Source organism: Rhinolophus sinicus, chromosome 17 (assembly GCF_057876585.1).
Source record: "Rhinolophus sinicus isolate RSI-liver-muscle chromosome 17, RSI-T2T, whole genome shotgun sequence".
NCBI lineage: Eukaryota > Metazoa > Chordata > Mammalia > Chiroptera > Rhinolophidae > Rhinolophus > Rhinolophus sinicus.
In genome coordinates, this window is record NC_142517.1 from 187,533,805 (window position 1) to 187,561,318 (window position 27,514).

The 27,514-nt window shown below is 35.6% G+C and overlaps 1 protein-coding gene and 1 pseudogene across 1 annotated transcript; one reads left to right on the forward strand and one right to left on the reverse strand.

Moving 5' to 3' along the window:
* Positions 1–1,229: 1,229 nt before the first annotated feature.
* Positions 1,230–27,321, reverse strand: NDUFS1 (NADH:ubiquinone oxidoreductase core subunit S1). Its single transcript, XM_019726894.3, has 19 exons — positions 27,239–27,321; positions 23,346–23,410; positions 22,732–22,823; positions 20,606–20,713; positions 19,855–19,931; positions 19,180–19,261; positions 18,967–19,097; positions 18,177–18,362; positions 15,608–15,742; positions 14,616–14,730; positions 13,722–13,867; positions 13,239–13,367; positions 11,574–11,703; positions 9,062–9,222; positions 5,204–5,358; positions 3,547–3,722; positions 2,862–2,996; positions 2,687–2,759; positions 1,230–1,545 (listed from the first exon to the last, which is right to left on the reverse strand). Exons 2-19 carry the CDS (start codon positions 23,404–23,406, stop codon positions 1,454–1,456), a joined length of 2,184 nt encoding a protein of 727 aa, XP_019582453.2. The 5' UTR covers positions 23,407–23,410; positions 27,239–27,321; the 3' UTR covers positions 1,230–1,453.
* LOC141573214 (protein CEBPZOS pseudogene) lies at positions 25,432–25,637 on the forward strand (annotated as a pseudogene).
* Positions 27,322–27,514: the final 193 nt, after the last annotated feature.

Below are 27,514 nucleotides of genomic sequence, written 5' to 3' on the forward strand. Positions count from 1 at the left end.
CACTAGCATATAGTTTTTGATAGCACGGTTTTGTTTTTGCTATTAGAGGTAATCTTTTTTAAGGGTGAGAATCCAAAAGACTCAGTAAATCTTACTATAACCTGTACAAATTCCCTCAAAATAAGCAGACTTCTGCATCATAAAGTAATTTTCACAACCCTGGTAGATGGTCTGTAATAGCAGTTATTTTATTGATTGGGTTGACCTTGGACAAGTTATTTAATTACTTTGAGCCTTAGTGAAGGAATTCATTTCTTGGGGGGAAAAAAAAAAAGCTGGAGGTCTTATTAGGCATGCCTTTCCTTCACAATCGATGGAATTGAGTTTCTATCACGAAAGCAGAAAGGAAAAGCATTATACAACAAAAGGATTCTGACCATAGATTTTGAAGAAAATTTAATACAGCTTTAGATTATCTCTTAGATTAACTGTAAAATTTTCACTTCCTTTTTGTTTTAACAATAAAAATTGTGAAAGCTGTTAGTTTTGTCGTTACTGGAATAATTTACTTGACTTAATACTACAGATGGTGCTAATATAATGAATACGGAACCTCAACGAGGACCTCGATTATATCTCTTGAGACCTCACTCATTCCAAGGGTGTGTGTGTGTGTGTAATCTATTATAAAAAGAAAAATGTCACATTAATCACCATGACTTTATAGAAACAGGTTCAAGAGAAGAGAAAAATGTGTTATCCATTAAGCTTTTCAATAATGAGTCTTAGAAGTAACAACCTATAGAATACGTATTAATGGCAGGGAAGTATGTGGAGCAGGTAAGAACAATGGATTTTGGAGTCAGAGAGAACTTAGGCTTGAATCTGACTTTTTTGCTGTGTCCTTGGGCATGCTACCTAATATCCCTGGTCTTCAGTTTCATCTGTAAAATGAGATATTAGCTCATAGGGTTAGAGCAAGGACAAAACAAGATCATGCATGTAAAACCAGAGTGCTTAGCACATGGAAAAAGCTGCATAATCATTAGCTATCATTATTATAGTTGTTCAAGATACTTATCTGATATACGATTATATTTTCTATATACCCAGCCTGACAAAATGCTTAAATCTTTACTTTAGCACTAGAAATAAAGAGGGTCCAAATGGAAGCTCTTCTTATTTCATCCATTTACAAACATGAATGAGCTATAAAGATAAAAACTAATATTTTAAGGATTTTCTTTATATTTGTCACAAAATTATCAATGCTTTTACATGACAGAACACTCTGTATACATGTTTATTAAACTATTTAATGTTTACACAGAATACGTAAGTGTTTTTGCAGCCTCGAAGTTCTTTGATGATTCCAGTATCATTTTCAAATAAGCGTGGTAGAACCTTAAATATTACATCTTTCAGATTACTTGTTAAAAAGATAAACCTCTGAACAATCACTCCAACATAATTGTCCATTAACTGGAGCAAAACTTGGTTCCTAGTAGATGTTTCAGCATATGGATGGTTCCTCTACTGCCTGGGCACCCTCTGTGACAGCTTTGACACATTTGGCCATTGTCTGTGAAGCTCTGCTAATTGAATCTGAAAGATATTAAGAAAATGTGCATTTCGATAATTTTATAAAATACATAGTAAAACTTCACATATTCAGGAACAAAAAAAGGCTATAAAACTCTATGTAACTATATGTAAATTTTATGTAACCATATGTAAATTTTGTGAGATCAACCAACAAATTCAGAAGATAAGCCCCTTATTAGCTAGATGCTTTTAATTAAGTACGTGTTGGTATGATTAAATAATTAAATACAGCCATACAATGTGCCAGTATGCAACCACTAAAAATATTATGGAAAAGTATTAAAGACAGGAAAAAATGTGAATGTATACTGTTATTGAAAAAAGGTTGCAAAACAGTATGGGTACTAAAATAGATTGACTTGCATGTATACTTTATGAATGAATTTTATGGTATGTGAATTATATTTCAATAAGGCTGTCAAAAAAAAAACCCCACAGTAAATGAATAATTTCATTATGTGTATATCCCTGGATGATTAACCAAACTGTTGAAAATAAATATAATTACTTCTGGGTAGTGTGATCAGAGTGAGTTTTCTTTACTATTTTGTCTTAGGTATGTATTATACAATGAACATACCTTTTATAACATAACTAAAAAGCCTATTAAAAATAATCTTAGATATAAACTGCACCAAAAATATAAAAATATACTCTTACCCACTTTTAGATAGAAAAATTTTAAATCATCTATCAACTACCTCATAACCTAGATGTTATATCAAGAGTTGTAAGATCTGCAGTAAACAAGTTTCAGTTAGTCTGCATTCCTTAAAAACATTCCTAACAATTTACACCAGAAGCACCATTTAACATGCTTTACCATTGAAGTGTTTTGATTCTTCTACTATAATTCTCAAGAAAACCTTCACAGAGTATTTTCCCTAAAATACTACACAGTGACTTTTCATGTAATAGTAAAACACTACATTTAAAAATCTGTTAACTTTTCTTGGATTTTCAAACTCTACTTACATTTCAGAAACCAAAATTACAGTAAAATCAGAAAATATGAATTATATTAGCTTTGATGTTTTGAAAATCTTCAAAGATTAAAAATATCATATACTTCCACCAATAGGTTGGAATCATAATGAAATTAGGTGATCTTATTCCTTACCACCTTTCATGATTGGCATACCTGTCATGTAGAAATCTTTTATTGTTAGCTGAGGTGGAACAAGGGGATCAGCAAGAAGTTGCTGGTTCACTAGCTGCAAAAAAGGAGCAAGAGATGAAAAATAGTATTAAAAACTTGTAGTGTTACACCAGAGGATACACTATTACAAAAACTGCATATATAGGCAAGTTTTTACCTTGGAGAGCTCACTTGCTTGCTGGAAATAATTAGCTACTTCAACATCATCATATCGAACAAGATTAGGAGAGACTTCCTCCAGTCTGTTCCTTACTTGATCCAGAGTATCATATGGAAGAGTTATACCTGCTATCTAAACATAACAGGTCCCAAAAATTGACATGAATCTTTAATACTTAAACTTTAAAATTTCAAATAATATAACTGTGACTATGGTGAAATAATGCAGTACTACTGAAAAATCTAATGTCCATTAGTGTGTATATTAAACAAGTAGTTAAGCAGGGAACACAATTGTCAAAACTTCTAATTCATAAATAGCTGTCAGTACATTGGTAAAATTTGTATTTAGAAAACAGACTGATTATAAAATAAAGATTAAAGACACAATGCTATGCTAAATGCGAATGCTTCTGCTAACCTGTTATTGATCGTAGACAGTTTACAGACAACTGTCTATTATTTTAAATCTCATGATGCTTCTTTTTACAGTAAAAAGAGTTAAAAGAAGTACCAAAAGACAAGTCAAAAATAAAAATGCCAATTTCAAATCCCCATTTTTTGAACACATTTTTTCCTGCAGTGATTATTCAATCATCTCTGCATTTCAGACTTTCACCTTCCTTGACCTTGACAAGCTAAATGTCAAACCTCCCATTAGCAGTATCACCAAGAACAAATACCTCTGAGAGTGCTCTTATAATTTTCCAGTCTTCTCTTGCCAAACCAGGAGGTGTCACTGCTACTTTAGTCTGCTGAGCTCGGCCTTCAGTATTGACATAAGTAGCAGACTTTTCTGTGTAAGCAGCGCCTGGGAGAATAACATCAGCTATAGGAGCTCCAACGTCACCATGATGTCCTGTGAAAAGACGGCAAACGGCAAACCACAGTTTAGTAAAAAATTGATTAGGTACTATATATGTGAACATAAGTATCTATCTTTTTAAAATCCCATTTTAAAAATTACAAGTAGTTTAAGAATTAAAACAATGTAGTACTTAAGTATTTGGAATAAAAATTGAAGCCCACCTTGCCCACAATGTAACTCCCTTCCCAAAGAAAATTACTATTATTTGGTATGTATCTCCCAGATTATTATTTGCAAATACACAAATTTGTATATCATACACACATATATAATGGGCAACTACCGGTAGGTATATTATTTTTTCTTTTTTTTCTTTTTACTAAGGATGGTGCAGCTCACAGTGGCCCATGCAGGGATCGAACCCACAACCTTGGTGTTATTAGCATCACGCTCTAACCAACTGAGCTAACCAGTCACCCAATATGTTATTTTTCCTGATGTTTACAAAATAGAAATGCTCAGATGAACATTAGTGAAATTTGGTAAAGTAGACTAAAATGGTGGAGGTACGGAAAGTGTAGAACAGGAATAAGACAGTAATAATACTAAAAAGGGCACAAACAAAATTATAGAAAATAGTATACTGAAAGACTATCATTGGTTAATAGTTTAACAAAACTGTTTGAAGAAAAAAGAAACTTGAGTTAAATGAAAAAGTTACAGAACAATACATAAAGTTTGATCTCATTTGTGTACATGTTTGTATACATACAGGAAAATGTATGAAGCATGCACATCAAAAACACCACCAATGATTATCTCTGGATAGGACTAGGAACAGGATTTTAGTTTATGCATTTTGGTTTAACTTTAGCAAACTAAAGATGCAAAATATTACATAATGCTTTTTATGTGCCATGAAAAGCCTATTACAAATTTATGGTGTCTATGTATAAAATGAAGTGAAAAGTTATGTAACGTATTTTTTTCTCTGTAAAATATGCAGGGGTACTCTGGACTCCAATTATTCCAGGGAAACTTGATTACATTTGCAATGAAGAAGAGTTCAAGAAAATGAGTCAAACATAAAAAGTCCAAGGAGTATTGTTAAATATAATTCATTAATGTCCTGTAACAGGACTCACGATTTTTTAACTTTTATACACTTTTTATATAAAAGTGCTTTCTCCTGGTTACATAATGCTAAACATTCTCTGAAAAGCTGAATTTTAATGTTATATAATATTTCATTGTATAAATAAACCATAATTTAACAATTCCTGTTACTGGGAGCATTTAGGTCTCTTCTAATTCTGTTATTAAATCACATCAGGTAAAAATTCTTAATAGCAATATCAACTATGTACCTAATAAAACCAATGATACGATTATGTTTTAAAAAAATATTGGGGTACATGTGTGGGAAACTCCTGGATGGAAAATATTCAATCCACTAAATATATTGCTGTACAGTTTCTAATACACACAGTGGATTATTCTCTTGTTTCTGGTGTCACAGATGCTAAGTATACCTTGATAAATAATGAAACAATCCTTTGGCAAATCCTGTCGAGTGATACAACCTCCATCTGCTCCTAGGAGAAACAGCACTTTGGGAGGGTTCTTCCGAATTGCTTCTACCCCAGGTTTATAGCCAAGGTCTAAGGCAGCTACTTGGCTTGCAATCCTGTAAAACAATTAGGGATTTTTGAGCATTCTTGCAGTGTTTTCATTATAAAAAATTAAATGTGATATTTAGTTTATTTTCTACTCAAGGCTGTCAAAAACCTTCTCTCACCTTTTTCACCCATTTAAAACAGATGTCAAAATCAGAAACAGCAGTCTTTTACTGTTTTAAGAATGGTAAACAAAGAAACAAGGTGCTAAGGACAGTGTTTCTTCATTAGATAATATTTAATGGAATAATCCTGGAAAACATTCTGCCAACTGCAAATGTCTTACGTGGATTCTTATTCAATATGGTTAAGTCATCATACACATCATAGGCCAAATACAGTCATTACAGAAAAATCAGGTAAGTCTGAAAACCAAAGGGGAGAAATTGCAACACCACTCATAAAACTGTAATTCAGAGAAAACTATAATTAGCACATTGGTGTATGTCCTTATGGAAGTTTTTCTGTGAACATATATTAGTCGTATAAGCAGAAAATAATCTTTTAAATAGGTCAGAAATATCTACACTTTGAACAATTGGGAGTCTTTGGTCTAGTTTGCTATTGTTAACTTTCATTCTAGAAATAGTAGCCATTCTGAGGACTTACTGTGTATAAAGCTAGCTGGTCTTTTGCCTATTTGTTAAGTTAGGAGTGCAGGTCAAACCGACTCCCACTAGATGCTGCTGCTCTGTCCAACTCTCTGACGGAACAACATCAAAAGAATATGTAGGAAAAAATTTAACAAAAGCAATGTAAGATTTGTGTAACAAAAACTACAAAACAGTTTTGAAAAAAATTAAAGACATTAATAAACGACATCTTATGTTCATGGATTAGAAGATTAAATATTGTTAAGATGGCAATCCTCCCTAAACTGATCTCTAGATTCAATACAATTCCTATTAAAAATCATAGCTGAATCCTTTGCAAAAACTGACCAGCTGATCCTAAAATTCGTATGGAATGCTAAGGACACAGAATAGCCAAACTTACCTTAAAAATGAACAAAACTGAAAGACACATACTTCCCAATTTCAAAATTTAGCTCCTTCCCCCATCCCTGCTATATACACAGTATTTCTTATGTAATTTCCCTCATTCTAAGCCTTGAGGTCTCTCTCTCTCAAAGATCCATCCGGGCAGACACTCACACTAAATTAGGACAGAGCCCACCTCACCTTAGAAAATAAACTGAATAAGCCTAAATTTGCCTTTGCAATAATGATTAGTGATAAAACCTACAGGGCCAATTAAAAAGTCCTCCAAGAACTAGACATTGTGTTTTACCCTGAAATAGACTTACTATAAGAAATAAAAAGGTTTAAAATATGTTTCATGTTTTCAACAAACATTAAAAGATATGTCTCAATAAACTGGAGTAAACTTTCATAAAAAAGGGTATCTTGTGGTAAGAATGAAACAAAATTTTAAAAAGGTTAGTAAATTAAAAATTACAACAGTGTCAGTGCTCTCCAGAATGAAAATTCAAAAAATAATGGAATTTTTAAAATTATATCTAAACACAGAGAAAAAAGAAGTGAGAAAAATTATGAGAGAAAAGAGTCAAAAGTCTGAAGGGCCAACCAATGCATAACAAAATAGAAACTTCTGCGTGAGAGCAAATAACAATGTAAACCAATAAGCTTTTTTGAACTTAAAAGAAAAAAACAAATAAAAAAATGCTAATTTGAAAAAAGAGAGTGTCTATGATATTCCCAGGCAAAGGTAATGACACATGAGTATCACCCAGTTATATTCTGGTAGAATTTTTTAACATCAAAAATAAGAAACCCACGGGTGGACAGGAAGAGACACACACATATATATATAAAATCAGGTTATTATCAGAGACAAAACTCAGATTAGATGAGATCCTCTCTAAAATATTAAATGGAAGAACAGGTGAAAAAATTCTAGTCAAGTGGTCATTTGTGACACGGAACCAGAAACACACAGTTAGAAATTCGGGAATTAAAAAAAAAAATTATTAATTTAGTATTCATTCAGAAAAAAAAAACCAACTATGAATAAAGACATGGATGCAAAAGTAAATAAAAAATAAAGTAAAAATTGTGGCTAAAAACGATCTAGAGGTGGTCAATGTAAATAAACTCTTTTTAAAAATACAGTTTTAGAAAATGTTTATATGATGACTGACAATACCAAATTAGACCAATAAGGGAAATACAACATTGAAATGAATGTTTAAGAATGCATTTGAGGGGCCGGCCTGGTGGCTCAGGCGGTTAGAGCTCTGTGCTGCCAGTTCGATTCCCACATGGGCCAGTGGGCTCTCAACCACAAGGTTTGCCAGTTCAATTCCTCGAGTCCCGCAAGGGATGGTGGGCAGCGCCCCCTGCAACTAAGATTGAACAAGGCACCTTGAGCTGAGCTGCCACTGAGCTCCCGGATGGCTCAGTTGGTTGGAGCACGTCCTCTCAACCACAAGGTTGTCGGTTCGACTCCCACAAGGGATGGTGGGCTGTGCCCCCTGCAACTAGAAAACGGCAACTGGACCTGGAGCTGAGCTGCGCCCTCCACAACTAAGACTGAAAGGACAACAACTTGAAGCTGAACGGCACCCTCCACAACTAAGATGGAAAGGACAACAACTTGACTTGGAAAAAAGTCCTGGAAATACACACTGTTCCCCAATAAAGTCCTATTCCCCTTCCCCAATAAAATCTTTAAAAAAAAAAAAAGAATGCATTTGAACACTTTTAAATTTAAAAAATTTGCCTATCATACTTATTAGCCCCAATCTTTAAACAAATTTGAAGAATCTGAGAAATAATACTTAAGGATTAAGTAAAATGGGAACTCATTCACTGGTGTAAACATGTTAATAACAATGAAATGGCTAAAAATAATATTTATGATATTAAATAGCCATTAAAGTTTATATTTATGGAGAATTTCTAATCACGGGAGGAAATTCTTATTAGGGTAACGAATATCGATCAAAGTCAGGACACAAAATTGTATTTCAACTATATAACTAAAAAAAATTACAAAAGAAATAAAAGACCAAAAGAAAGTGCACCAAAATAGCAATAGTAATTATCTACAGATTGTGAAATAAGGATGATTTCTATTCTTTCTTCTCTTTCCAACTTTCTTAAAATAAATTTGCATTATCAATATAGCCAGCAAAAACTTTTACTTCAGATAAATTCTCATGTTAGCTTACATTTTTATCATTTACTCAAAGACTTGTTGCTATTTTTATTTTTTATTTTTCCCCCCTTTCTTCCGCTTCCCCGACCCCCACCTTCCTGTTCAAGCAGTTGTTTTGGTGGCCCTCAGCAGCACTCTGGCAGCCCAGCTCCAGGGAGAGCTGTTGTTCACAATCTTAGCTGTAGAGGGCGCAGCTCATTGGCCCATGTGGGAACCGAACTGGTGACCTTGGCGTTGGGAACACGGAGCTCTAACCTCCTGAACCACCCGGCCGGCCCCACCTGTTGCTATTTTTGAACCAACGTATACTGATACAGATTTTCAAGATTTTTTCAGCACTTACTGCTGAGGTAATTTTAATATTGTTTATTATCTTGGGTTCTTCTCACATAGAAAATAAAGGTTTCTATTTCACATCTGTCTACTGATATAATGCTGTTATACATTAAGTTGTTTGTAGATCTAAATGTGACAGCGTAATAGGAACACATATACACAGCATTACTTGAATTTTATAGTACATAAACCAATTACCTATGAAGGATATTCATAACTTTCCAGTCACCAGTAACACCACTACTCATCCGGATCTTTTGAGCAATGTTGGAAACAGCTGCAAGAATTGCTGCCCCATCATTTCTTTGGAGTGCAGAACTGCCTAAAACCACCATTGGTTTTTTAGCTTCCTTTAGGACCTATTAAAAAAAAAGTTGATTAAAAAATCATTTAAAAAAATCTAAACCTAACCAAAAACAGAGACATCTACACTATGCTATCCCCATGTTTTAGTTGTAACATGAAATGTCTCTGAATTGCTAGTCAACATACAACCAGATTTAATCAAAACATCTTTTCAATGTTACTGTAAAACGGTCAAACAAGTATCAAATAAAATAGATTTTCTAAAAGCAAGCACGGGTCATCAAAGACCTAGCCAAATATCCTTTGGTTAGAATGACTATGGGTAAGTCCCAGAAAAACGGGGGAATGTTCCCTATAGAGATTCTGGTAGTACTGTGTAAGAGGAGGGACCACGCTTAAGTACCACGTCTGCTGTCTTCCCTCTACTCATTATGTCCCAGACAGGGCAGAAGTGGTGAGGAAAGCAATGATCACTAGATCGCAATGTGGTTTGCTTTCAACCATAGTAACTTTCCAAATGCCAAAAGCTAAGGGGAGAGCGCATCCCAAGAGCAAAGAAAACTAGCGATTTGGTGGAGGACCAAAAAAAAAAAAAAAAAAAAAATCAGAAGCTGTAGACTGTACAGCTCACTCTCCTGCCCATCCTCTGTATCATTTTTCAATAAACAGCTGGCCTGAATCAAAGAATCAGCATGGAATTATGCCTAGAGAGGAGGACATTCATTGTAAGAGGAATATCCCAAGGAAATGTGAAAAGTTCAGAGAAATTGTTTTTCAATAGCTTCAAAGAAAATAAAAAACAACACACTTTTCTCTCACTTAAAAAAAGCTCAAATAAGTGACATAATAGAGAATATAACACAATAGATTTTCATCACAGAACTCAGGAAAGAACTGGAAGAGAAACAAATTAGAGATGAACACCATTCCAGAAACAATAAGACTGTTACAAGAACAAGAAAAGGCTGTATGAAATTATATAAAACAAACTGAAAAATAAAGGAAAAATGACAAAAGATAGAAAAGGGGATCTAATATCTTCAGCATTAAGAGGTCTTGATGAAGAGACTAGAATTAATCATGTAATTTAAATATACTATTACAGAAGCAAACTTTCCTAAAGAACACTAACCACTTTCTCGGGCACGGGGATGAAAACTAGAGATAAAAGAAGATCAACAAGTATTTTTAATCATTGTAATCACGATGTTTTTCCTATTCAAAACAAACAAAGGAGTTGGGCTTAGCTTTGCCCCTTTACACTTCACTTTCTTCTTTTCTACACCTGAGGTTATAAACAAAGCAACCATCTTGGAGCCAGGAGGAGAAGCTCACACACAAACACATGGGAGCGAGCAAATGTAGTGAAGACAACAAAGGAAGAAGGCAGGCTCCTTCCTTGATGACATCCTTGTAAACCCACATCATCTGTCAAACTGTTTATCTCCAGAACCGTTGTTATGTGAGAAACAGAAACCCCTTACTTTTCTAACAATTGCCACCCCCAGCACACACATGCGTGCACGTGTGCACACACACACATATACACACCCTAAAATAAAGAGAAACTTTAATCTTCAGACTGAAAGGCACACCATATCCAATAAAAAAGTGATAAGAACCACCACCATTAAGATATATTCTGGTGAAGTTATTAAATTTCAAGGATGGAGAATCAAATATAAAGTATCAAGGAAAAACTATCTAAATAGGAAAATAAAATTAGGACAGGGTTGGAGGAGAATACAGTTGATGTCAGGCTTCTCCACAGTAACAAAAGGGTATCTATAAAGTTTAGAGAAGAAAAAAAGTGTGACCCTAGAACTTCATATTCTGTCAAAGCTCTCTTAAGGATAATATACTAGATATTCTCAAGCAAGAACTCAAGGAATAGTGCACCTATAAGCCATTCTTGAAAAAATAAAAAACTATAATCTACAGACAGCAATGAAATGACTGTAAATAAAGAACTCAGTAATGAAAAAGTCATGTAATAACGTAGGACTGGTGAAATTTCTTTTAGGAAAAATAACTACTGTAGTAAAGAAAGATTTCACTGAAGGTTAAAGTTTAATCCTTTCAGTTTCACTTCAATTTATTTTCTGATAATTTCAAGTAAAATTAAACTTTGGTAAATAAAAATAGCATGTATAATATGATCTCATTTTTGTTTGTTTGCCCATCTATTCATCCATTTTACTCTATACAAGAGAGATAATTATGATAGCTCATCAGTATTTGTTCAGGTTGGTGGGATTTGGGATGTTTTACTTCCGTCCATGTTCTTGTCTATATTGCTATAATTTTTAATAGTAGGAACATATTGTTATTATAAAAACAAGAAATTTAAAAAATAGTTAATATTAAAAAATCAACAAGAGCAGATAATGTAATTTGAGAGCACCTGGCTGAATGGATGGCTGCCTGAAGCAATGTCTTGAAGAACTTTGGGGGACTCTCCCAGATGGTCGTATCTGTAAGTGAGATCCACTGCGCTGCCTATAAGGGCCACTTTTAAGTCATTATGAAGCCAGCTGAAATAAAAACAACGAAGTTTGCAGAGCTAAATTACTAAGTTGACACAGTAACTGGACTCATCAATGCTAAATAATTACATCTATTTACATTACAAAATGTTAAAAGCACAAAAACACTAAGAAAATTTAACCTTAACAGAGATAATTTATTCTGTACCTTTCAAAATAAAGTGTTGCAAAAATACACACAAAGGTAATCAATGATTTAATTTTCTGTGTAAGAATACTAACTCTACAAACTAGCTATAAATAAAGGCTTCTGCTTATTTATTTATTTTTTCAGGAGGGAGCAGCTCACAGTGTCCCATGCAAGGATCAAACTGGCAACCTTGGTGCTACCAGCACCACGCTCTAACCAACTGAGAAAAATAAAGTCTTTCACTTTAGAATAAATAATTCGTAGTTTTTATTTTGCCGTATTCACACAGCAGTTATTTATTTCCTAATTACTCACTAAAACCATTTAAATATACTGCATGAAAATAAACTGTATCATTCATATTTATTCTCTATGACAGGAAAGTATGGATCCAGCTCCTCCAAAGGTAATTATAAAATGCGGTGACAGTTCTGAGACAGTACTGCTTTTTACCTGTTATCCTGGAGTCATTAGCAACTCCCCGTCTCACTCTCAATAGTGTCCCAGTTTAGATAATAAATTATATGGTCAACCTAGTCATAAGTTTCTAAGATATAAAAAGATGGAGAGGCATTCTACAAAATAACTGGCCTGCGTTCTTCAAAAAAAAAGCCAATAAAAGGGACTGAGGAGTCATGACAGTATTTACAATGTATGACTCCAGACTAGATCCTGCAGGAAAAAAATTATTCTAAAAGAAATGAAAAAATTGGTAAATCTGAATATAAACTGTGCTTTAGATAATATTGTATGAATACTAAATTCTTTATTATTTAAGATAATGTCCCTTGTTTGAAGGAAATCCACGAAGGAGTATTTACAGATAAAAGGGCATCACATTTACAACTTACTTTCAAATAATTCAGAAAATTACATTCACACATACTGGGGTGCCAAAAAAAGTACACAGTTTAAGAGATGTTATCTATGTATTACTTTTCGATGTTGAATTGAATTACAACAGCAATGTGTAGTATGACATTCGCTCAAAAGATGGAATTGATCGACTGAACACTAACGTCATTCATTGTATTACAACTTCAAAATAATTTTTTCCTTTCTTAAAACGTGTACACATTTTTTTGGCACCCTCTGTATATATATGAACAAGAATAATAAAACAAATATGACACAATGTTAACACTGGTTCATCTGAGTGAACAGTGTTACAAAAAATGAGTATACAGAGACCATCTCAAGCACCTTGAATTATTTCAAAATAAGAAGATATAAAAATCAATAGGAGGTGAAGGGGGAATGGACCTGTTAGAAACTGCCCTCCAACTATCATTTGAAGTCTTACTCCCACTATTAGAAATCAGCTAAAATAATATTTTTTCATATATAAAAGTATTATATAAATGTTTTTAAAATCCTGAATATTATTACTAACCTCTTTCGAATTCTAGCATTAAAAAGTGGTGCCTCAAAACGTGGATTTGTACCAACCAGAAGGACGACATCTGCCTCTTCCACACCAGCGATTGTAGTATTAAGAAGATAATTAGAACGTAAATCTGTGCTAGAAATACAAAGTTTAAAAATATGTAAGTTTACTTTAAGACTAACATGCACTGACAATCCATGGAATAGTCTCATAGTCAACAAACCCATGGCACTCCTAGACCAAAAATTTTTATGAAGTATTCCTAAATTACATCACAGTGTCTTGATACTTACTCATAATTGGATTCTCCAATAGCTCCTGGTTTGACTTTGGTCTACATATGAAAATAAATTGGTGGGCATGTTGGAGAATCCAAGTTGTCACATTTCAGTCATTGATGCCACAGATGTTTTGGCTTATACATAACTTACAGGCAAAAAAAGAAAGAAAGCCAGCCAGCCAGCCTAGCCCCCGCCTCACACTTCTCACCCAGCTCCTGCGCTCGGGAAGACCTCCTCAGTGCACAGGACGTCCGAGTCCACTCTATTCAGCAAGTCCTTGAGTGCTACCAGGGCTTCAGCGTCCACCAGACCACCTGCAACTGCGGCCACATCTTTGCCTTGAAAACTCTGCAACTAGAAATGGATGCAAAGGATGTCACTAAGAAGCCTTTATTCAGCAAAGACCACAATGAACTGTTCAGAAAGCAAAACAATAAAGCAATCATTTTCAAGCAGAAAAAAGGCAAGGAACTTCTAATAAAGTTTTACATCAATTACTAAATAATCTAAAAATGAGAAGCAGAGGAGTATGTGGAGCCAAAGCTAGTAACACCAGCTTGGAGAGAAGCTGTTTTAAATTAGGAACAAAGGGGCCTCAAAATTAGGTCTGGAGGGTAAAGAATGCGGCGTTACAGTGAAATACAACTTCTTCTGAAGCTTAGCCATTCCCCCAAGCCCATTATACATGCTGCATTTCTCTGACCAGAAAGCCATTCCCTCCATTGTCGCTCTGGCAAGCTAGTATTCATTCTTAAAAGTTTGCTTCAGGAAAGCACCCTTGATATGGTAGCCCTGGTTAGGCACCCCTCCTATCTGCTCTCATATGTCATTTCCTGCACAAGTACCCATAGCAGCATATAATAATTGCCTAATTATGCATCTTTTCCTACCACAAGACTGTGGGAGGTAGGGACCATGTGTTGATGGCCCTCATATCCTTACATCTAGCCTGATATCGGGCATATGGTTCTCAATAAAAGTTTGTTAAATGAAAGATAATCTTGGTAAGAGTAAAGAGTGAACAGATACACATCCCCTCACCACTACAAAGATGTCCCTTGAAAATCACAAATACTATTTATTCTATATTTCAATGTTTTACCATTCCAGCTACACGAGAGAGTGCATCCTCCCAGGAGGTATAGGTTAAAAGCCCCTTTTCGTTTCTGACCATCGGTTCGGTAAGTCTTTGACGTTTTAGCCCATCATAGGCAAATCTAGGTAACAGAAATTACACCGTTTGTGGAATCTTGCTAAAGAGGCAACAACAATTTTCAAGTTTAAAATCTAAAAGAACTGTTATTTAAATAACAGTCTTGGTTAAAGTGTCAAATAAAATAATAACTATCTGGATAGAAATAATCATTACAGGTTTTTTGGTGATGAACTAATAAATATTTTATGAATATCAATTAAAAACTAAAACACCATCTAAAAAGCTTGAATTCTTATAATTTATTTTCAGCTACCTGAACAATCTTAAAATTACAACACAAACACATCTGATAGCTGGAAAAGCCAAATCATTTTTATTTATAAAACTTGAATACCTCTATTTTATCAAAATTATGTTGTGCAAACTCTAACTTACATTTAGCTTCTTTTCTCCATTTTTTTCTGTGTAAGAATGCAAACTCTACAAACTACCTATAAATAAAGGCTTTAGTTTATTTATTTATTTATTTATTTTATTTTTTCAGGAGGGAGCAGCTCAGTGTCCCATGCAGGGATCGAACCGGCAACCTTGGTGCTACCAGCACCATGCTCTAACCAACTGAGAAAAATAAAGTCTTTCACTTTAGACTAAATAATTTGTAATTTTTATTTTGCTTCAATTGACATATTTACTTCACTGACATATTTACTTCAATATCTCCATTTAGGAGGAAAAGAGATATTTTTCAAAGTTAATATGAAAACCGGTGATATACCTAGGACTTTTAATGTCAGTTTTGTCCAATTCTCTATATAAACTAAATCCAGATTATAATACACTATATTAACTAATTTTCAACTATAAAAGATAGTTCTTTAAAATTAAATTATAAAATGTTCTTTCAATCTACCGCAAAAGGAAAACAGTATAGCATATACCTGGTTTTATCAGAGATCCACTCTTCATTGATGTCCTCATGCATCCTTGGCAAAATCCTCATCACCTCTCCAGTTCTTGTGCTTACCACAATATTACTTCCAACTGCATCCATTACATCAATGGATTCTGTCTTTCTGAGAATAAACATATATTTCCTATGTTGATTTTGAGAATAAAGACAAAGTTTCTGCTACCTGGTTTACCAAAAACAAAAAACTTTACATCTCCTTTCTAAATTTCTAAAAATAACGGAACTCAGAGGAAATACTAAAAAAACAAAACAAAAAACAAAACAAAAAAAAAACCTCATTATTTGAACACATCACATAAACTCCTAATGCAAAAATGATGCCTTTAAAACTGTTATCTAATATAGAAGCCAACTGTAAGAGCTCCAAAGGACCAAATCTGGGACAATTTGAGTATCAAAATAAGTAACAAGAAGTGAGAGAGTTCTGAGTATCATTGATTAAGGATCTCGACAAATCCTTCCCTTCAAAAGCAAAAATAAACCTGAGCAAAATTAACAAAAACAACCAATTCAGCACAGTGGAAATCTACCAAAAGCACACATCATCGTGAGAAACTTTTATGCCTGGAAAACCAGCTGAACTTTGAGTAGGAACAATAGAAATCAGTGTTCTGGCTTGGGGCTGTTCTCATCCCCTATTCCACCACCCTGAACTGGAGGTTTTGCAAGTTAAGGCAGGCTGTAAAGATAGGAACCTACTTCCTGCAGATGAAGACTCACTCAATTTGGAGCTTTGGGCAAAGATGTCCTGGAGACCGTAGCAGAACAGAGCCCAAGGCACTAGCCTGAAGGTGTAGTCATTGCTGGGGGCAAGCATCCCAGTGGAGGCGTGCATATATGTGCAGCTGAGACCAGAGAGGGCCCAAGCTATTCACACCCTCTTGAACAACACTGAGATTCAAAGTGCCCAGTGGAATGCACTAGCCGGGCCAACTTGCAAACAGCTTGAACTTTGAATGCGCTCCTCTATCCACACACAGATCCGCTGGTATAGTATGGAAGCCTTATTGGCTCCAATTATTTGAACACAATCATTGTCGGACTACTAAGCTCTGCAGACACAGGGTCAACTCCTAATAAACTCTGCTTAAAAACAAAAACAAGAATACTAAAATATGTTCAAAGAACTAAGAAAAATCATGTTTAAAGAATTAAAGGGAACTAAGACAACCATGAATCAACAAGTAGAGTCTCAGCAAAGATACAGAAATTATAAAAAAAAAAACAAATTGAAATTCTGGAGTTGAAACCTGCAACTAATAAAAAATGTACTACAGGGGCTCAACAGCAGATTTGAGCGGGCAAAAGAATGAATGAACTTGATAATAGGTCAATAGAAATGATCTAATCTGAAGAACAAAGAGAAAAAAGATTTAAGAAAATAGTCTCAGAAACCTGTGAAACAACATCAAGCATAGCAACATATGTATTATTGGAATCTCAGAAGTTGAAGGGAACAAATTCTACTTTAACGTCTCAGTGATGTACTGTTGCCCCCACATCCCCAATACTTTTGTATAAGTACATGGTTTAACACCTAGAATTTTAAGATACTCTGGTAGAAGTTTGAAACTGAAGGGTAATTTGATGATATGTTTCTAGATCCTTAAAAGAATTCCAACTTGTTGTACCCACCTACTCTATTTCTTGGTTTAATCAGAAGAATCAGAGATATACAAGAACATTTATGAATAACAATGTTTACCATATATTTGCAACTTCAGAGAAGTAAAAACAAACTAAATGTCTAATAATAGGAATTGGTTAAATAAAGTATGATACATACACATAGTCAAAAACTTAATATACAATGAAAAGAAACTATAAATTTTTTTTTAAATGAAGACAATTTTACTCCTTGGAAGAACAAGTGAATAAAATAATTTTGTGGTTAAGGACTCTGGAATTAATTCCAAGAAAACTGCAATTAATTTGCAAAGGTTCATCCTACCCTTCAATCTAATTACCTATTGTCGTGAGGGGCGGCCTGCAGGGTCTCAGCTCCAGCTCCCCACATAAGAACGCAGGACATGGTGAGGCCAAAAAGGAACACCCACGGAGTCATAGATGGGGGAGTCATACCACTATACTCTCGCTGGCGGCTGGGTTGGAGACACAGGAAGCAGGAGCAACACTGTTCGCAACCCTCACTGCGCCGCCTGCAGGCTCAGCCACCATCTTCTTGCTAGCCCCCATTTTCTGCTAGCGTAGCCACAGCAGTTATATTAGTGGCCAATGGCTCACTGGTTACAGCTGACGGCCAGCTAGCCACAGCTGATGGCCATCCAATCACAGTTGATGGCCATTTACTACCTGAACCAGCACCTTTCCACGTGAGGCTGAGAGCCTGTAAACTGCACTCCTGGCTCTGTCCCCACACGTATCTTCCATTAAAAAGGTTTTACTTAAAGTAAACAAATAAAAACTTAGCAGACCAGAACAATTAGGACTCAGGAAGAAAAATGAATCTTAAAATAAATTTTTAATACTAACAAATTAAAGGACAAAAAAATTGTCAAAAATACAGTGATGAGTACCTTGTTTCCCAAGGCCGGGCAGTGAAGGCGTAGGGCTTAGAGGTCAGGGCACCGACAGGGCAGATATCAATGACATTCCCAGACAGTTCAGACATGAACATCTTTTCAATGTATGTGCCAACTTGCATATCATTTCCTCTGCCTGTTGTTCCCAAATCATCTACTCCTGCAATCTCACTTGCAAACCTTCAAGATAAAAATGTGGTCAAACAGAGCAGAATTACCTCGTTTCCTACTCATGATCATAAAGAGATAATGATTTTCAAAGCATTAAAACAAGATATGAGCAGAATTGTAACGGCTATATACAATGTCATGGGGGTAGTAGATTGGGGGGCGGGGGCTATCACTTTGTGAGGAGTGTAAATGTCTAACTATTACATTGCTTTGTACACCTGAAACTAAAAACAAAAAAGATATGAGTATATTTTCAATGGTGAGCATAGTCTCTGAATAAAAAAAATATTCAATAAATGCTTATATTTAATTTAATTGAGGTATCACAAATATACAGAAAACTGCACAAATCATATGTATATAGCTCAGCAAGTTATCACAGAGTTAATGCTTACAGATTTTGATTTTTAAATCCAATTGACTTTGACATTAACTGAAAATGATCAACTTATTCATTTTATTGGCCTATGCAAAAAACATTAAAAACAACATCAGTCTTCTCCCATCAAATAAAAGTTGCCATCCTTTCCAGTGTTGTTATTTCACCAAATTTCATGAATATTAAATAAGTATACAAGTGATACTACAGAAGAGAGAGGGGAAAGAGAATTACCTGATGCAGCGAGTGCACTGTATACATCTAGTCATGATGGTCTTTACCAGCGGCCCAATGTTCTTGTCCTCCACGGCACGTTTGCCCTCTAAAAATCGGCTCCTGTCACTTCCAAACATCATGGACTGGTCCTTAAATAGATTACAATAATCTAATGCTACTAACAAAATTAAAACTTGAAACCAAAAAGATTTACGAAATTAGACTACTTACCTGCAGATCACATTCACCTCCCTGGTCACAAATAGGACAGTCCAGCGGGTGATTTGCTAATAAGAACTCCATCACACCTTCTCTGTGTGGAGAAATGCAATATATAAAATGGTTTACATATACGGTATTTAAATAACCTTCACAGATGTATGTTATCATATATTCAGTATTAATTTTACATTTATTATCAGAAATTCCAACATAATTATCATCTGAGTACTACTGAACACATAATCTAAAAAAATGCTTATAGGAGCCTAGAATAAAATATCATTAGAGAACCTAGAAAACTATGACTTTTAATAATACAACATTACCAAAAGTTGCTGAATGGTCCTCAGAAATACTCATTAATGCAAAACAAAAACAAACATTCAGTGCTAGGACAATACAGTAATATGTCATGGCAATAATCTCAGTTCAATAAGCCCCAAACTCACTGTTTATCATAAACTGAGCAAGTGGCTAAACAAGAGTTTTAAATGTGGATCCCACATTAGGCTCAAAACCATGCACACCTGACTGATTTCATCTACTCTACAGCTTCTAGAAGCCAAACAGGCTAACTTCTTCAGAGTTTGATACTGAATTTATCCTTTATAGGAAGGTCTAAATACTGACATGTGCAATTTTCTGCACTAAGAAAAGTTGCTAAGCCAAGTAACAATACAGTACCTGGCTTTCTTAGATTTCTCTGAGTTTGTCAGGATATTCCAACCTTTCATTACTGGCATGGCACAAGCAGCTACAACCTGGAATTTCAATGAAAAAAATCTGTAAGTATTTGTATTTGTTTGTAATTATAATTAACCTGATTTATAAAAATATTAAATTATACATTTGAAAACAAGCAAAGAAAGGAGTATTCTTGAAGGCAGAATTTTTATAGTTTTCATATTCCATCATATGATAATCTGATACTTTACATTTCTCTTAGAAATAAGTAAGACATCCTACTTCTTAATTTTTTATGAGGCTCTGCAACAGAACATCAAATAACCATGTTTTGATCAGTAGGCACTACTCAATTAAAATGGTATAAGCCAAAATAAAATTAAACCTCTTCTCTGCAACCCTCTCCTCTAGTGAAAATGGCACAGCATGAGCACTTCCAATGTGCTGCTGGGCAACCCCACATCCTAGCTGTGTGTCATGTAGCCATTTGGAAATATGAACAGCTGTAAGAAGTCACCTTTAATTTTTAAATGTTACAATTATACAGCCTTTGTGTTTACAAAGCACTTTCATCAACGTGTTTCCAGCTTTGAAATGACGAGAATCAACCGCACAAAAAATAAACTTATAGATAGAAATAAACAGGGCTAGCTTCTCCACTATAATTATATTGATTCTAAATAAAGTTTGCTGCAAGATTTCAAGTTTTCTACCTTCTACAGCCTAGTGTGGAATTTTAGGTATCAAGTACCTTAGGAGCTTTCTCAATTTCAACAAGGCACATCCTGCAGTTTCCAGCAACAGACAACCTTTCATGGTAACAGAATCGAGGGATCTGCATGCCAACCTTCTCGCAAGCCTAGAAGACAAAGGAAAAAACTTTTGCCATTAGAATAAACTGACCTCATCCTTGTCTTGTCCAAAACACACACACACACACAAAATGAGGCCACCCCCTACCTATCTTATTAATCCTATTTATAAATATCTGTATCTTCATTCTTCATCCCTGAAGAGAGTTTCCTCCTTTGCTCTTGATTCCAACCCATCTGCTTTGAAGCTGCCTCTTTAAGGATCCTCAGCATGCCTATACCTCATGTGGAAGAAACTGGATAAAGTATCCTCAGGTATGCTAAAAGCTTGACTCCCATTTCCACTCTGCACCACTGTTCACAAAGATTCTCCCTTCAAACTCCGTCCCAGTGCTTTCACATCTGGACTTCTTTGTCTAGTTCTCCTCTTTTGGATTAGACTCCACTTCATACTGTCTAGCGGACTATGATCTGGTTCTATCTTTGGATCCATACACCCACCCAGGATTCATACTCCCACTGTGGCTCCTCCCAGTTCCCATCTGCCTAGTAAGGGGGACTATCGGTCTTGCTCTACCAATTACTACTCCTCCTTCTCTGAGCCTATAAATGTATTCAAATTTCCTCTAGTTAGTTCTTTCATCCTTAGCCCTCACTCTAAAGCAATCTCATCAATGTCCAATGTTTTAACTACCTAGCAAAAATGTATCAAGTCTTCCTGTATGCTAGATGCAGTGGATATAGTAGACAGATATTGTCCCAGCTTTCATACTAGCTCATATTTCATATTACATGCAAACCTTCATCTGCACCCAGATAGTCCTCCACTTCTCCAAGATTTAGACTTAAACAGGCATTTGCTCGCGTATGCTCCATAGTTAAAATTCAACCTATTTCTGCCCCCTACTACCGTATACATCCCCCAAATAAGCTAACAAGGCCAGAAACTACAAAAATCCGCCTGCCCTTCATTCCTAAAAGCCTATCTACATCTCAGTCTCCTTTGAATCTACCCTCATTTTCATTCCCACAGCCACCATCTATTTTAGGCCTCTTCATTTCCTGCTCCACTGATGCAAGATACTCTTTCCTTATCTCTCATTCCAGTCTTGTTATTCTCCAAACCATTACCCTGCTGTCACTGTCATACTGCTAACAGCCACGAAAATTTTTAATGGATCAAACTACAAGCTCTTTAGTATGGCATATATCTTCTTTCATGATTGGACTTCACCTTCCGGAATAACTTTTCTGTTATATCATCTTCTACATACCTTATGTTCCATCAATACCAAACTATTTGAAACTTCCTTGTCTACTTATAAACATCTATTGATCCTTTAAAATCTCAGGCATCACATGAGACGTCCCTAACTTCTCTTTCTACCACCTTCTATACCTGCCAAAATACTCTGCATAGTACTTTGAATACACTTTTATCATATATTTATTGTTTACAGCTCCATGCCTGGCAGATAGTATAGAAATGGAGGCTAAAACGAATAAAGAGCATTTAGCTCTGTGATAACTTGCAGATGGTATGAAGCATCACTTCTTCATGACCAACTTTGTTAATTCTGAAGGAATTTGGATAAATTAAAAATTTAGGGCATAAACTCAAGAACACACTACCCTTCATTCACCTGCTTTGTAGGATATATTCCTAGAAATATTACTGAAAATAGAAAGGTTACATAAAAGTGAAAAGCATCAAACAGGCTCACAACAAAGGTTACTTTTCTCCCAAACTTACATACAGTAACTAATAATTTATTTTAGGTAACTTCAAATTTCTTAATGAGTTATGTTTGGAAAGCAAAAGTGAAACAAAAGAATTGCCGTAGTTCACAAAGAAAGTCAGAAACAGATAAATGACAGCTAATTTTGAAATGCGAAGATTTCAAGTCAAACTTATTTTCATATAATTTTACTTCCTATAGTTCTTTTATGAGCATTTATTAAGGAATCTTGAAAATTTTAGAAGTAAACAGTATAAAGGAAATAAACTGGTATTCTTTCAATAGCAGAATATATACAGAAATAAAGAATTAGAACGTATGCCTACTTGGAGGACGGTAGTTCCCGGTTCCACCATGACAGACTGACCATCAACAAATACTTCAATCAAGTTGCGTGCTGCTGTGGCAGTTGTTCGAACTGACCATCAAAAATATTGAGGTGAAAAATAAATTAACAGAGTTGAATTTACTATAGCAGAGGATAATGGATTAACTTATAAGCCTAAAAATTTTCCTCATTTTATACCATTTCCCTCTATTTCCTTCGACTCAAATTTTTAAAATATTGAATTAGAAAAAAGCTTTTTCAATCCTGAATACCAAACAGAATATAGCAGTCTATTTTTAATAGAAGTTTAAGTTGAAACTTAATACCACTGAAAATGTGTTCATGGGAAGACCACATTTCAAAAGTAGTCTTTTTCTATTTTGGCAACAATAGATGGGCAGTTCCCATTACTTTCTATTCCATGATAATTTCTGTAACTGGTTAAGGTAAAGTTGTATTTTGAAAATTATTCCATTTGACTTGGGTCATTTGTTTCTATTTTTATTCAAAACAAATTAAGAGTTTAGAGTCTTTCAAGAAATCTTCCATAGACCTATGAATTTACAAAGATAAAGTATAGTACCCACAAATGTAAATTTAAAAACTACTCACCACATCCTGTTGGAGACTTAGAAAGGCCTACTAAGGCCCTTCTTACAGGTATCCTTAACATATTGCTAAGAATAAAACAAAGAAGAGTTATATTATTGTAGGACGAAAACCATATTTACAAACTTTTTGGTAATATTTCATGGTTTTAAAAGTACTCCACATACATCATTTCAGTGAGCATTGACAAGTCCTGATATTTTCCCTCAAATCCTACAGAAGCGAATACTCAGTCTCAGTGAGATCAGTGACTTGTACAATGTCAAGGAGCTAAGGAGCAGCTAGTGTATACCATATTTTGCCGTGTATAATGTGCACTTTTTTGCCAAATTTGTGAGGGAAAATAAGGATGCACATTATATATGGGTAGTGCTAATTTTATTTCCCTGAAAGTTTGGGCCAAAAACGTGGGTGCATATAATACACGGGAGCACATTACACAGCAAAATATGGTAAATTTGGGCCTTCTAATTCTATATAAATGGCAGTTTTTTAAACTATCAACAAATGATCAAACATAAAACATAAAACACTACTATGTAATACAATAAATTTCAAAAATAAGTTAGCTTATCATTAACAGATGTAAAATAAAGCCTATCTTTCTGCCTTCATTTCTTACCAATGCCTTCTAACATTCTGTTTTGAACAGTTATCTATTAAATGCTCCTGAGATATTCTGAGCTCTCTCACAAGCCCCAACCTTGGAGTGTCATTTTCAGCACTGAGTAGTTACATTTATCTTACACATTTGCAACTACCTGTTCATATGCCTGTTTTACTCCCATTGTATTATGAACTTCTTGAATCAATCTTCAGTGCCTACACCCAAGGCTGGCACACAGTAAGCTCTAAAATAGTGGTTCTCAACCAGAGACAATTTTGCTTTCTAGGAAACATTTGCCAATGTCTGGACACATTTCTTGTTACAACTGGAGGAAAGCTACTGGTGTCTAGTGGGCAGAGGCCAGGGTGCTGCTAAACATCCTACAACGCATAGGCCAGTCCCCCATAATAAAGAATTATCAAAAGTGTCAACGGTGCTGGAAGTTGAGAAACCCTGCTATAAAAGGTTTGCTGAATAATCACTGAAAAACATGGGAGTGGAGTACATAAACAACACCGATTAAAGATATATATAAGCAAACAGAAAGAAAAGTTATCTAAACTTTCAGTTTTTTGTTCATTCATTTGATCATATGGGCTAAGATCTAAATTATAATATTTTCATTTGTAACTTTTAAAAATGCAAGTTATGTGATCAGAATGTATCAACATAAAGAATTTCAAAGGTAAGAGGGAAAATAATACATATACATGTTTTAAGCATAAAGTTTTACATACCTATTATAAATGATGTATAAAAATTTTATGAATTCAGATTTCAATAATTCATAAAATTCATTAATTTTGAATTTGTGATATTGAATTTACAGACATCAGGTCTGTCACCTACTAGTGAGTGATTTTTAGTAAATAAGAGTTTCTGCTTCTTTATCTATAAAGCAGGAAGAAAGCAATACTTCCTAGGCTATGTGTTGTTATTAGTAGGAGCTCAATAAATGTCAGTTGAAGCTGAACTCAATTTGGGCAGCATTAGCCACTTAAGATCAGCTTTAAGGTGCTCTTCCTTTGTGCTCCTTCTCATTACTATCTGCACACACTGTGTATATATCTTCATTACTCCACCCGATAAACTGTTAGTAATCAATCTTAGTACCTACTAAACTGTAAGCTCCTTAACAAGGACTAATGCACTTTGGTCATTTCCCTTTTCTGAAGACCAGCACCACATATGCCTTTGGGAAAATAATCATCAAATAGTCTTATCACCAATTTCCAAGGTGAGTCACATCAGTCCTATTAAAATCTATTGATATAAAAGTCAACCTGAATTCACTGAATTAATGACAGATTCAAAATCAAGCAATATTTCACACAATGTAAAAACTTCACTACTATTATTCGTCTCAATACAATTTAAAGTAGTGCCCACTTTAGTTAGGAAATCAACCAGAACTAGGCTATCTGTTGAAAATCCATCATCAGGCGCAGCCCCGCACGAACAGGACTCAGGAAGGCGGGTACTATGGAACCACCGGCAAAGATCTTCAAAGGAGTTTTAGTAGCTGAATTTGTGGGCATTTTTTGGAGCATATGGTTTGTTCAATAAGATGAACACAATGAGCATGAAATTTCTTTACCTTGGAAGTTTATTACAAATCCACTGAATATTCTGGAATGTATGGAATCAGAGAGAAAGATCAAGAAAAATAGTTGAACAGCAGAAGTTAGGAATTTGGCCACTGATCAAGGTTTACCATATTTGATAGTACCAGGCAAGGTCAAAATTCCAAAGTTGACGTGAATAGATTTGGGATATCCATCAATATTCCTCAGCGTAAAAATCGGGGCAAAATATAAACTCTAATTAAGCCAGAGGTTCTGTTCTTTGGACTGTGAAGAAATTCATGGAAGGTATGTTTATTGTTAAAATAAAGTTTTGTTTGTGTACACTACTCAAAATGGTTCTCCTAAAAAGGAAAATCCAGCATTAAAGGAATACTGCGTAGCCCCCACATTAAGAAACACATATTTGCAAAACGTTGATGATATGTACTTCACACATATTAAGCCATCATGTGGGAACCACACTTTGTGGTTCAGGGACAATATTACTCCACCTCCTCCACGTGCCCTGCACCCATCCACTTCTATCCCTCCAAGGCGCTCAATTCCAAGCCACCATCATCCCTTGCCTGAACTATCCCACTAGGCTCCTAGCAAGTCTCTGGCTTCCACACTATTCTCAGTGTCTCCCTTCTTTCCACTAGGTGCAGCCTCAGGCTGAAATGCTCCTCCCTCACATCTTTCTGGCTCCTCCCCATCCTTCCAATTTTGGCTTAAAAGCCATTCCTCGGGGAGACTTTGCTTGACTAGCCTACCTAAAATTTCCTAACTACTCCCCGGTCCCATCACCCGTTTAATTCTTCTTCATGGACTCTGTTCTAGCTCAGAGTAGACGTTCAATAACTATTTGTTAAATGAATTCTATCTCCAATGTCCGAAAATAACCTAACTTCTACTTTCCTGAAATTAAAACAGCGCAGGTCCTTTGGCAGCCGTATAATAATACCCTGCTTAATGGTGCACACACAATTTGGTGGAAAACAAGGACATTCGGCAATTTAAAAAACACCTCGTTTATTCATGAGAACAGTTCACGTTACATTTTATACACCCTCAATACACTTTTGCGTAGAGTTGTGTCTGATCCACGTTACAATACTGTACATGCACTAGAGCCCAAGAACTTTTAGGTGTAGCTTTGTTATTCGTAGTGCGACCTTCGGCTACATTTTTAAATGTCTTTTCCTTCAGTTTCCCGACCAAGTGAAAGGAATAAAAAGTGCTACGCAACGCAGTCAATGGACAAAACAAAGAAACAAAAAAACCAATCAGAGGCGTGGACGGTTGCTAAGGCAATAGCAGCCAAACAATGATGCACTGTACCGGGTATGCGCTAATTTGGGGGGAAATAGTCTTTGGGCCTAAGTCACTTGACATAGGTCCTCTCCCAAGGAACAAAACGGCCTCCTCTCCAGAAAGGGGAAGGTCCTGCATTTCCCTTGCAGAGGGAAGGTCACCCACAAGCCCGCACTGGGGCCAGCGCTCCTCAGGGCTTCCTCCTCCTTTCTGCTCCAGCAGACCAGAAACCATGGCTAACAGGCCTCACCGGCCGGTTCTCGGGGGTTCCTGGGGAAGCCGGGTGGGAAGCGGCGCCCAGTCAAGGACAAGAGGAGAATGAGTCTCCTGGGCAAAAGTAAACACTCTTATCAAGAAATAAACTGCTGTGGCCAAAGAACCTCAGCCTTTTCACCCAAACACAACCTCACCTTCTCCCTGGAGCCGCCGAGGCTGCTGTGCAGAACAGCCAGCACCACACCGACCCCCTTAGAAGCCGGGACTCTTACTCAATATGGCGGCCTCGGCTCACTCCGTCACCCCGGCCTGGTAAACGGAAAGCCAGGAGGGACTAGCAACCTCGGATTCGACAATTTCCCTCCCAGATTGAGTTCGGCAATTTCCGTCAGTTCGACAGAAGGCGGGGCTGAGGGCGTAGCAGCCGGGAGGAGGAGGAGACTCGCGGAGAAGGGACGATCCGGACCAGC

Bases quoted from the DNA above. Each gene is read 5' to 3' on its own strand.
- NDUFS1 (XM_019726894.3), bottom strand. From the start codon at position 23,406: ATGTTAAGGATACCTGTAAGAAGGGCCTTAGTAGGCCTTTCTAAGTCT. The intron at 18,363-18,966 runs GTAATTCTCTTT...TTTATCTTGAAG, and splicing joins CAGTGCACTCGCTGCATCAG to GTTTGCAAGTGAGATTGCAG. The intron at 13,868-14,615 runs GTAAAACATTGA...ATCCATTTCTAG, and splicing joins TCTCTCGTGTAGCTGGAATG to TTGCAGAGTTTTCAAGGCAA.